The following is a 12,499-nucleotide window of genomic DNA, read 5'->3' on the forward strand; positions in this document are numbered from 1 at the left end:
TCGTCCTTTTAAAGTAGGACCATCACAGAAGAAAGGTCCTTCTGAAGCAGAACTATCACAAGAGGAGGACTCGGATGTCAGAGATAACCTACCACTCCTTTATCCCTGAAGGACCTGAGAAATATAAGGAAGACTTCAGTCCGTTACGACGGTGAACCTATTATTAACCTGGCTGCTCCGGATGCTGGGAAAATGGGGCAGGACAGCATTGCAAATTAGATGGCAGAGAAGCCAGACAGTTGGGATCCCCTCTCCAGAGATGGGTGGTATTGATAAGGTGCTCGCAAGAAAGTCAAACACTATCAGTCTCTGGAGGCGACTCTCGTCAGCTGTAAAGAGCAGGTATCCCTATAAAGATGATGTTATGAGTCACCTAAGCAAATGGGCCACTATAGAAAAAGGTATTAACTACCTTAGAGAACTGGCTGTGCAAGAGATCATTTATAGACACCCACGGGAAGTTGTAGATCCTGTAGATCCTGATGAAGTGGAATGCAACCGATCCATGTTCCGGAAGGTTGTGAAGAATAATGCTCCACCGACATATACCCATACATTGTCAATATTAGTATGGGGAGAAGATAATATGGCACGACCTAGTGTGGGCGAAATGGCTAACTGTATGCGACAGTATGAAGATAGTATTTCTTCCCCACTGCAGACCCGCATCTCGGCTGTGGAAAAACTGACTAAGGAAAACAAGGACTCATTTAAACAACTGTCAGACAAACTGTCCAGGATAGAGAATAAACTTGACTCTCTACCTACACAGGCCCATGTTGCAGCTGTTAGGAGAAAACGCTCTCCTACAGGACCAGCTCAAAGGAAACTGAACACATCACGAGGTATCCTGTGGTTTGCCCTGCGTGGTTATGGGGAGGACATGAGCAGATGGCATGGACAACCTACCAGTACCCTACAGGCACGAGTACGCAAGTTGCAAGCTAAAAGAAATACCAGAGAGAATTTTTCTAGAGGATGGCTGCTCCAGTTACCAGTGAGCAGGACCCCAGTCAGGGTAGATGGGCCTCAAATCCCTTTTTCCCAAGTGTGAATAGGAGAAATGAAGGTCTAGTCCCTGTGAGCAGCACGAATCCATTTCTTAATTAGGGGGGCCCTGCCTCCAGCCAGATGGAGGAAAGGGACAACCGAGGTTATTGGACTGTGTGGATTCGATGGCCTGGCACATCAAAACCACAAAGGTATCGAGCCTTGGTAGACACTGGTGCACAGTGCACCCTAATGCCATCGGATCATAAAGGGGCAGAATCTATCAGTATTTCAGGAGTAACAGGAGGATCTCAAGTGTTATCTGTATTGGAGGCTGAAGTGAGCCTAACTAAAAATGAATGGAAAAAGCACCCCATTGTGACTGGCCCACATGCTCCGTGCATCCTTGGCATAGACTACCTCAAGAGAGGGTATTTTAAGGACCCAAAAGGGTATAGATGGGCCTTTGGTATAGCAGCTGTAGAGACTGAGGACATTAAACAGCTGTCTACCTTGCCTGGCCTCTCAGAAGATCCTTCTGTTGTGGGGTTGCTGAAGGTTGAAGAACAACAGGTGCCAATTGCTACTACCACGGTGCACCGACGACAATATCGCACCAATCGAGACTCCCTGATCCCCATTCATAAACTGATTAGACAATTAGAAAATCAAGGAGTGATTGGCAAGACTCGCTCACCCTTTAATAGTCCTATATGGCCAGTGCGAAAGTCTGATGAAGAATGGAGATTAACTGTGGACTATCGTGGCCTAAATGAAGTTACGCCACCGCTGAGTGCTGCTGTGCCAGACATGCTAGAACTTCAATACGAACTGGAGTCAAAGGCAGCCAGTGGTATGCCACCATAGACATAGCTAATGCATTTTTCTCTATTCCTTTGGCACCAAAGTGCAGGCCACAGTTTGCTTTTACCTGGAGAGGTATCCAGTACACCTGGAATCGACTGCCCCAGGGTGGAAACACAGTCCTACTATTTGCCATGGACTGATCCAGACTGCACTAGAAAAGGGTGGAGCTCCAGAACATTTGCAATACATTGATGACATCATTGTATGGGGTGATACAGCAGCAGAAGTTTTTGACAAAGGGGAGAAAATAATCCAAATTCTTCTGAAAGCTGGTTTTGCCATAAAAAGAGGCAAGGTCAAGGGACCTGCCCGGGAGATCCAGTTTTTAGGGATTAAATGGCAAGATGGGCGTCGCCAGATCCCGATAGAGGTGATCAACAAAATAACAGCTATGTCCGCACCAACTAACAAAAAGGAAACACAAACCTTCTTAGGCGTTGTGGGTTTCTGGAGAATGCATATTCCAGATTACAGCCAGATTGTACGCCCTCTTTATCAAGTGACCAGAAAGAAGAATGATTTTCAGTGGGGCCCTGAACAACGACAGGCTTTTTGAACAGATTAAACAAGAGATTGTGCATGCAGTAGCCCTTGGACCAGTCCGTACGGGACAAGATGTTAAAAATGTGCTCTACACCTCAGCTGGGGACAATGGTCCTACCTGGAGCCTCTGGCAGAAAGTACCAGGGGAGGCTCGAGGTTGACCCCTAGGATTTTGGAGTCGAGGATACAAGGGTTCCGAGGCCAATTACACCCCAAATGAAAAAGAGATACTGGCAGCATATGAAGGAGTTAGAGCTGCTTCAGAGGTAATTGGTACTGAAGCACAGCTTCTCCTAGCACCTCGATTACCAGTACTAGGCTGGATGTTCAAGGGTAAGGTTCCCACTACCCATCATGCAACTGATGCTACATGGAGTAAATGGATTGCATTAATTACACAGAGGGCTCGAATAGGAAACCCTTATCGCCCAGGAATCTTAGAAGTGATCATGGACTGGTCAGAAGGCAAAGACTTCGGAATGCCACCAGAAAAGGAGGTGACACGTGCTGAAGAAGCCCCACCATATGATGAACTACCAGAGGATGAGAAGCAGTATGCCCTGTTCACCGATGGATCCTGCCGTCTTGTAGGAAAGCATCGGAAGTGGAAAGCTGCTGTACGGAGTCCCATACGACGAGTCACAGAAGCCACAGAAGGACAAGGTGAATCAAGTCAATTTGCAGAGGTAAAAGCCATCCAGCTGGCTTTAGACATTGCTGAACGAGAAAAGTGGCCAAGGCTGTATCTTTATACTGACTCATGGATGGTAGCAAATGCCTTGTGGGGGTGGTTAAAGCAGTGGAAGCAAAGCAACTGGCAGCGCAAAGGTAAACCTATTTGGGCTGCTGAATTGTGGCAAGATATTGCTGCTCGGCTAGGGAAACTAGTCGTGAAGGTACGTCACGTAGATGCTCACGTACCTAAAAGTCGGGCAACTGAGGAACAGCGAAACAACCAACAAGCGGATCAAGCTGCTAAAGTGTTCCAAATAGATTTGGACTGGGAACCTAAAGGTGAACTATTTTTAGCTCGGTGGGCTCATGACACTTCAGGTCATCAAGGGAGAGATGCAACATACAGATGGGCTCGTGACCGAGGGGTGGACTTAACCATGGACTCTATTGCACAGGTTATCCATGATTGTGAAACATGCGCCGCAATTAAGCAAGCCAAACGGTTTAAAACCTTTGTGGTATGGGGGGCGGTGGTTGAAATATAAATATGGGGAGGCCTGGCAAATTGACTATATCACACTCCCTCAAACCCGCCAGGGTAAACGCTATGTGCTTACCATGGTGGAGGCGACCACCGGATGGTTGGAAACATACTCTGTGCCCCATGCCACTGCCCAGAACACTATTCTGGGCCTTGAAAAGCAAATCTTGTGGCGACACGGCACGCCAGAGAGAATTGAGTCGGACAATGGGACTCATTTCAAAAACAGTCTCATAGACAACTGGGCCAAAGAGCATGGCATCGAATGGGTATATCACATCCCCTATCATGCACCAGCCTCTGGGAAAATTGAACGGTATAATGGGCTGTTAAAAACTACCCTGAAAGCAATGCGGGGTGGAACCTTTAAAAACTGGGATAAGCATCTGGCACAAGCTACCTGGTTAGTTAATACCAGGGGATCTATCAATCGAGCTGGCCCTGCTCGGTCAGACCTTTTACATACAGTAGAAGGAGATAAAGTCCCTGTGGTGCATGAAAGGAATCTGTTGGGAAAAACTGTCTGGGTTCTTCCTGCAACGGGCAAAGGTAAACCCATTCGTGGGATTGCTTTTGCTCAGGGACCTGGATGTACTTGGTGGGTGATGTTGCAAGATGGTGAAGTCCGATGTGTCCCTGAAGGTGATCTGATTCTGGGTGAGAATACTTAATTCTGAACTGTATGTTGTTGCTGCATAATACTAACAGTGTTCATAAGTGTCTTTCAGGTTAAGACAGTGGTGATGAGACCGGAGCTAGCTGCAAGTGGCATCCAGTAACCTCCTCGAGACTGACATTTTGAACCTGCAACCCGTGGGCATGAACCGTGACAAAACTCATACCATGTCTCCTGCCCTGAGAGACTGCTAGCCAGATGGAAACCCACAATCCTGAACTAAATGAACTTGATGAACTTTTTGCATAAAGATGAATCATAAACTAGTGATATGTGTATATATATTTGAAAATGAAAAGGTAGTGGTGATATGAGTATGACGTGAATGGTATGGAATAAGGGGTGGAATGTCCTGGTTTGGCCCAAACCAGGCCAATTAGTCTTAGAGAAACCAAGGTCACTGCTGAATTCCTCACTGCTTATGAGTGAAGAGCTGAAGGGGGGTTGCACCTGCAGGGAGGAGCAGACAGGGCAGGTGACCCAAGATTGACCAACAAGGTATTCCATCCCATACATGTCATTCTCACTTTCCTATTTATCACTAACCCACAGCCTCCTGGAGGTGGGGCCCAGGAGGGAGGGGCCCTCCTGTCTCCCACTGATTGGTACCAGCTTTGCCAATTCTCCAGTTAAAAGCCTGCAGGTGTGATGGCAGGGGGAGCTACTGCATTTTCCCCTCTGCCCATGCTGGGGGGAGCAACTCTGCCTGAGGAGGATTTCCAAGCTCTCGATCTTGGTTTTGTATATATTTGATTATTTCTATTATTCTTATTATACTCTTTTTCATTACTATAGTTTATTAAAACTGTTTTAACTTTCCAACCCGTAAGTCTCTCTCCCTTTTCCCTTTCCATTAGGGTGGGGGGGAGAGAGGGTTAACAGAGAGCATCTGCCACCAGGTTAACAGCCAGCCCAGCTTTAAACCGTGACAGTTTGTTTTGTTTTTTTCATTAGTAATGGTAACCTACCCCTCTATAGGCTTAGTAAAATGTTCTTCCACATCAAGCTCCACTAAAATATGCAATTTGATATTAGTCTCTTAACATTTGTCTAAGCTCCCTTTTCCACTCCTCAACTCTATGAAACACATATGTAAGAATTATCATTAAAATACACATTCATCAACAAAAAGAATTCCCCACACCAAAATCGAAATAGCATCATCACAACATCGACAAAGGCAGACAATTTACACACACTCCACCCCTCATCCCTTCACCACAATCACAAAAACAAAAATTCCCCAACACTTATTCCACTCTCTAGCAATGTTCAGTCCACATTGTGCCCATTACCTCTCACAGTTACTGCCCTTACCTCTAATTCCTCGGGCCCCACATTGGGCACCACAAAGGACTGTGGTGGCTTGACCTTGGCTAGCCATCGGGTGCCCACCAAGCTGCTCTATCACTCCTTCTCAACAGGACAGGAAGAGAAAATATGGTGAGAAAAGCTCGTGGGGTTGAGATGAGGACAGCAAGTTCACTTACCAATTACCATCATGGGCAAAACAGACTTAAGAAAATTAATGTAATTCATTGCCAATTAATCAGAATAGGATCCCTCCCTTCTTCCCAGGCTCAACTTCACTCCCAAGTCTTCCACCAGGAAGGGCACAGGGGGATGGGGAATGAGGGTTGCAGTCAGTTCCTAACGCTTTGTCTCTGCTGCTCCTTCTTCCTCACACTCTTCCTCTGCTCCTGTGTGGGGTACCTCCCATGGGATACAGTCCTTTACCAACTTCTCTGGCACAGGTCCTTCCCACAGGCTACAGTTCTTCAGGAACTGCTCCAGCATGGGTCCTTTCCACAGGGTGCCGTCCTTTAGAAACAGACTCCTCCAGCAGGGGTCCCCCATAAGGTCACAGATCCTGCCAGAAAACTTGCATCTGTGTGGGTTCCTCTCCACATGCTACAGTTTCTGCCAGGAACCTGCTCCAGTGTGGGCTTCCCACAGGGTCACAGCTTCCTTCAGGGTGCATCCACCTGCTCTGGCATGGGGTCCTCCATGGGCTGCAGGGTGGATATCTGCTCCACTGTAGACCCCCGTGGGCTGCAGAGGGACAACCCGCATCACCATGGTCTTCATCAGGGGCTCCCGGGGAGTCTCTGCTCTGGTGCCTGGAGCACCTCCTCCCCCTCCTTCTTCACTGACCTTGGTGTCTGCAGAGTTGTTTCTCTCACGTATTCTCACTCCTCTCTCCCAACTGCTCTTGCACAGCATTTTTTACCCTTTCTTAAATGTTATCACAGAGGCACTATGACTGTCACTGATTGGCTCAGGTCCGGCCAGCGGTGGGTCCGTCTTGGAGCCATCTGAAACTGGCTCTGTCCGATATGGAGGCAGCTTCTGGTGTCTTTTCAGAGAAGCCACCCCTGCAGCCCTCCCCACTACCAAAACCTTGCCATGCAAACCCAATACAGCACTAGATTTGTCAAGCCAAGTGGTACATCAGTCACATTCAGACCACAGTCATCTCTAATGGCTCTCAGTTACATCCATACTATGGTAAGTATGGATGCACTGTAGTGAGTATGGTGAAAAGGATTAGCTTAAAGCCCCTCATCCTCTGCTACATACTCAAGTTTCCTCACTCAGAAGAACTATAGTAGCATCTGCCCATCCATGAGTAGATGTGATGTTCCAATCATCAATTAACTAAAACTCAAGAATTGGCAAAAACTTCAACATAGAGCCACAGACTCACAGTAATATAATTACGTTCATAAGCTGCCCTCAGGTGCCCATTTTGAGAAAAATATTAACTTCACACTGTTCTCAATGAGATTAAGTATTTAACCACATTTCCTAACAACATCAGGATACATCCACCTTTGCTATTTTCTGCCCCAACAAGGATACTGGTAAACATTTCTACAGAGTCATTAGACTATGAACTTGACCTATGAAGAACAATAAGAAACACGAATCATTTTGGAAATTCAATTTTTTGGTTAATTTCTCTGAAGAATGAAGTTTTAATAAAATAGTTTTACCTGGCTTATAATGATCTAAATAAATTTTTAAACTTTTATCAGCAGTAGAAGTAGCTAAATAAAGACAGAACTGATACCAGTGATCGATTTTTCAGATGGGGAAGAGAAAGAAACAGAAGGATACAAAAGCAAAACAGGGAAATACCATGATGAAAGATTCAGGGGAAACAGGAAAATGAGGATGAAATATATACTTCAACTGCTCAGTGGAAACGCACATTTAAACCAGTTTAACTAGCCACTAGGGTCTGGCTGGTTTTAGCTCTCATAGAAAAGGAAAAGCATATTGGAAGTCTGATTAAAATTTGTTAAAAATCTTATGTTACCATGGGGTAATTCCAGTGATTTCACAAAACAAAGCATTCTAACAATGTTACACACATTTAAAGTGTCTATAAGTTTTAAAAATATGACATCAGATATTTTATATATCAACAATGTAAAATAAAATAATTAAAGCTAGTTAATGTTTCCATCACAAAAAAGATCATAATATAAACCTGAGTAGATTCAAAGTAGAGAAACCACAAATAGAAAGACTGTATTCTGCTCTCCACACCTGACTTAAAGAACTTCAAATATCCTGATTCCTTCCATGAAACTAAAATCATTAATAGTTTCATTAGTGTGTTGAAACATTAAAAGAGAAAAACTTCCATGTTGACTGGGGTTTTATTTTCATTCCCCTCCCACTCCACGTTTCACCATGTTTTGGACTTTTTTCATATTTAACCTTATTTTGAATGCCTTACCCTTAGAAATATTTGATACTGAGCTAATTAAAACCTGTATATTTTGATCAAAATTACTTAATTCCACTTTCATGAGTTTTTTTTGTTTGGAAATTTGTTATACTGCTTTGAAATTAGTGGCAATCCTCACAGTTATAAGTATCTACATCTCTAAGAACTGCATGAACAAATTAAGTTTTGAAGAGCATTTTATTTACAATAAAGGTAGGTACAAATGAGGAAGTTTAGTTTAAATAAATCAGCTTTTTGAAATCCACACTGTAATCCTCAAATATAAGTCTTTCAACAAGTTTAAAACCACAGTGTAGAGGAAATTATGCTGCTTTGTACTGTTAGGAAAGGATAATACTCTATATAAAGTCCTTTAAAAAATAAAAGAGAAACAAAACAGGCGAAAGACATTTGCTTTCTTGTAATGCTAAATAGTAAAAAGAACAAAAGAAGTACCATTACCCGTGTTGGACTGACTCCAGTAGTGCTGGCGGTCAAGACTTCGTGTTGTGAATCGATAATATTTTTAATCTTCAAATCCAAATCTTGTACAACTTCCTCTACTGCCTGACAGAAAGGATCCCCATTGCTTCGGCCTTTTATCAAATGCATCTTCACTGTTGACAGAATTCGCCCCCCTGCGATTCTGAAAATAGGCACAGGGTCATCTCCACATTAATCTTGGCAGCACTTTAGTATACCTATTAGTGTTCAACATAGCCAGTCTTCACAGTTAATCAAAACTCTTCAGAAAACAGCTTTGATCTTTTAAATCAAACAGCAGTGTAGAAGTATTGTCCAACATAATAGTTTGCTTAAAGAAAAAAAAGATTATAAAGAAAGGTAATGAATTCAGCATTTAGTAACACTCTGAGCTGCAACACAAAACTAACTTCTCTATAAAAGTTCAAAGAAAAGTACTTTCTTTAAACCTACAGTTACTGTTTTGGTCGTAAGTTGTTAAGTGTAAACAAAATGTTTCACTGAACAGGCATTCCAATCTGACAGCCTATTAGATTTTTGAGTCTTTTGTGCTTCATGAAAGTGTTTCAAAATATCAATCTGCTTTTCAATTTTATTTAAATAGACAGTAATTAGACTAGATGAACAACACTGTTTGCTATAAAGGTACTCACTATTAATCTCTTTTTTCATCAACTAGAAAAAATGTCTACAGAAAAGAACTTAGTAGTTTAATTATGAAATGTCCATGCAGTTTGACATCAAAAATACAAATAATTGAACCTGATTTATATAGGGGCTTTATTTCAACTCTTCTTATAGAAGGATAAGAAGGCATTTGTGAGTGCACCTAAACTATGTTTAGACTGTTAATTTCATATCGTGGTCCTGTACCTTGAACCATCCACATTGCATGTATGATATACTACTTTCTCTCCCCACTGAAACTCATGACTGACTAGCAGTTAAGAGTTGTACAGATGACACTCCAACAGGCAGTACTGAGAGAACTACATCATGTCTTGCTCCCTCAGACTTGCAAAATCCACATATTCTATAAAAATATAACAGGCTGTCAGGAAGACTGCATTATCCTGAGTATGTAAAAAAAAAGAAAAAATAATCAATTCTTGAAGAATTACAAGAAAACCCAAAGATCTTGTGTCCAAAAAATGGCTACAGGGACTGAGGCTCTCATGAGTCCTGGATTTACCCAGGCCTGGTGAATGAGAAGAAACAACTACAATTCCAAGAATTCCACTGGCCATTTATAAGTACATCTTTCCACTCAGGGGTTGGAAGTGCTGCCCTGAACAATGCTACTCAAAATTAATAAAATAACTTAAAGCTTATAATGAAAGTGAGCACATTTCACAAGAATGGAAAAATCCAAGTGTTAGGAGTGAACTGCTCATTTTGCAAGTGTAATGTGTGGTGAGTCGGTGCAAAAGCCATATGGAGACACGAAGGTAGGAATCGCTAGTCATGAGGCACTACGATGAACCAGGTTAAGTAAATTAGCTAGGGGATCACAGATCAGAGATGATAAAAAATTATATTGAGACAGCAAATGTGTCTTGATTACTTTAATGAAGATTTAGTGAAAGACAGAATAAACTGCTTGAGTTGAAACCTTAATAATTTTGCCCAGTACCTACACAAAATGTTAAGTGAAAGACTGTATGTTTTACCATTGCTTGAGTTTGGGCAAATAAAAAAAGCATTACAAGAACCACTCAGCTCTCCTGCATCACAATGTGTCTCTTCCTAAAGGCTTTTTGAAGTTACATGCTGTTTGGAAATTTTATCATCAATTCTCCAGTCTTCTCAGAACATGAATCCATCATCCAGACTGACAAAGTTGATCATAATCAAAAGGCCCCTCACCCCACCAAACAACCATTTATCTTCTGTTTAATGTCATGTATATATAAGGATTTATTTCCCTGTGACATTTAGTCTTCAATTGCATTCTCTTTCTGCTTATTTTCCTCAAACTATTCAGAGTGTGGTAGTCTATGTTTTATTTTTAGCTCTATTTTATAGGGGTTTTTTAATTGATTCCCTCCCTTTTTACTTTTTCACGTACAGAGTTATTTTAACCTTTGAATACCAGCTGATAACACATGTAAGAATAAAGGAAGAAATAAAATCATAACAAGAGGCACAAAGGACCCATTCTCTAAAAAAAAAAAAAAAAAAAAAAAGATTCCCAGGAAAAATAGGTAGAACTCTGTGTTCAGAAAATATCCTGAATTGAAATTAGAGATGGAGACAGTACTCAGGAGAAGTATGACAAACATTTTCTCTGTTTTCACAAGGCATGTATTTCTTGCCAGTGTTGGAGACAAGATCCTGTGCTTGTGGAACCATCTTTTGAAGTTGTACAGTCACATTTCATATCCTTAAAGTAACATAGATTCTCTGCAGTGACAGTAGTGACTCAAAAAATTAAAAGAAAACAAGTAAAAAACCACCCAGCCTTCCAGTCATGTTTTTGACAAAAAATTTCCAATGAAGCTAGATACACTTGTGATGCTAAGTTCAGTTATGCGACTGATTTCCTGACAGATTTTTTTTTTAAAGTTTTATAAAGCCTAAGTATAACGCTAGGCAAAAGCAACAAAAGCAATTATGTTCATTCTGAACTGCTGCTCTAAGAATTTTTCTTTTGCAGTCACTCTGTTTCATGATCTATTGCAATAATCCATCTTCCCTTTCCAATTAACCTACAGTTTCTTCTTCCAGACTTTAAGAAGCACTAGCCACTTGCCTGCAATACCTAATAATTGGATAGGATGGCCAACCCTAAAAAAGGGTAGCCTGTTAAATCTTGCCTTTAACAGCAGAATTACTTAAGTTTTACTTATTTCCCACCCCCAAGAGTTAGGTTTATAGTCCAAATCAAAGCAAAAATGCAGCATGTTGAGTGTAACCTAACATCAGTCTTTCTAGCTCAGACACCAATAGTTTTAACTACACCATGGAGTGTACAAAATGACTCTATATTTATTCACACACCCTGAACTCTTGAGCTGCTATTGGCACCAACAGCAGAATTTTTAGATATATCTATGATGCTGCAAATCACACCTCTGCCAAAAAAAAACCCCAAAGCAATGTCAATGGCTTTATTACTCCAGGTGACATAGCCAAGAGTGAGATGATGATTGATTTTTCAACTTCCTCCATGCTCCTGCCTACTTACTCTAAAAGGATACTTTGCAAATTGAAAGAAAGGTACATTCTGTACACATTAAATTAATTCTGAAGATGAATTTTAGAATTCTAGTTGGAAGAACCTCCATCAAATGAAACTCCGCGTGTCTACATTTATATAAAATATAAAATAAGTGGTCAGAGCTAGGTAAGAATAGGAACTGAGTCAGAGGAAAACTAGTTTGTTTATATTGTTTCCTGTTAAAATACATAGAGGGAACTGGGCCAGAGACCTTGCTGGTTTGGCTTATTCTGGCTGAACAAGACTCCCATAAATAACTTAGAAAACCTGAAGTTAACTTGAAATTTTTTTTTTTGGCTTTTTTCCAGGTCAAAACCAAGTATTTCCACAAAATTCCCAGCTTTAACTTACAGATTAAAGATTATTCAATTCACTTTAGATTTGCAGGCTTGGTTAAACAGAAAAACTTGTGCTTTGCAGAAATTTAAGCACAGTGTATGCACTTAGCCAAAAGAAAAGTCACCATGTGAAGTATCTCCGCACATAGGTCAAGAACTATCCAGCTTTCAGAAATGATAGGTTTTTTTTTAAAAAAAAAAAAAAAAAAAAAAAAGTGGGGGGGGAGGAAAAAAAGATGCTGGTGCTGGTGTACCTCTGCTCCAAAACCCACAATTCAGTCTAACCACAAGAGATTGAAGAGTTCAAGGGGAAAAAAAAAAATCATCCAGTGCAAGTTGTCAAGAGGTAAGAAGAGAGCACTGCTGAAGAAAAGTCCTGTCTCAGAGATACATATAGGAACTGTAGCCAAGTCTCCTGATGCTTCTT

At 41.6% G+C, this 12,499-nt stretch overlaps 1 protein-coding gene across 1 annotated transcript in view; it reads right to left on the minus strand.

Moving 5' to 3' along the window:
* The window catches only part of PARPBP (PARP1 binding protein), a 65,117-nt gene that overhangs the window by 26,030 nt on the left and 26,588 nt on the right, over positions 1-12,499 (minus strand). The window contains exon 7 of the mRNA XM_068400822.1: positions 8,494-8,677. Coding sequence (XP_068256923.1) covers positions 8,494-8,677 — 184 coding nt within the window. The remainder of the gene's footprint in view (positions 1-8,493; positions 8,678-12,499) is intronic.

Source organism: Nyctibius grandis, chromosome 5 (assembly GCF_013368605.1).
Source record: "Nyctibius grandis isolate bNycGra1 chromosome 5, bNycGra1.pri, whole genome shotgun sequence".
NCBI lineage: Eukaryota > Metazoa > Chordata > Aves > Nyctibiiformes > Nyctibiidae > Nyctibius > Nyctibius grandis.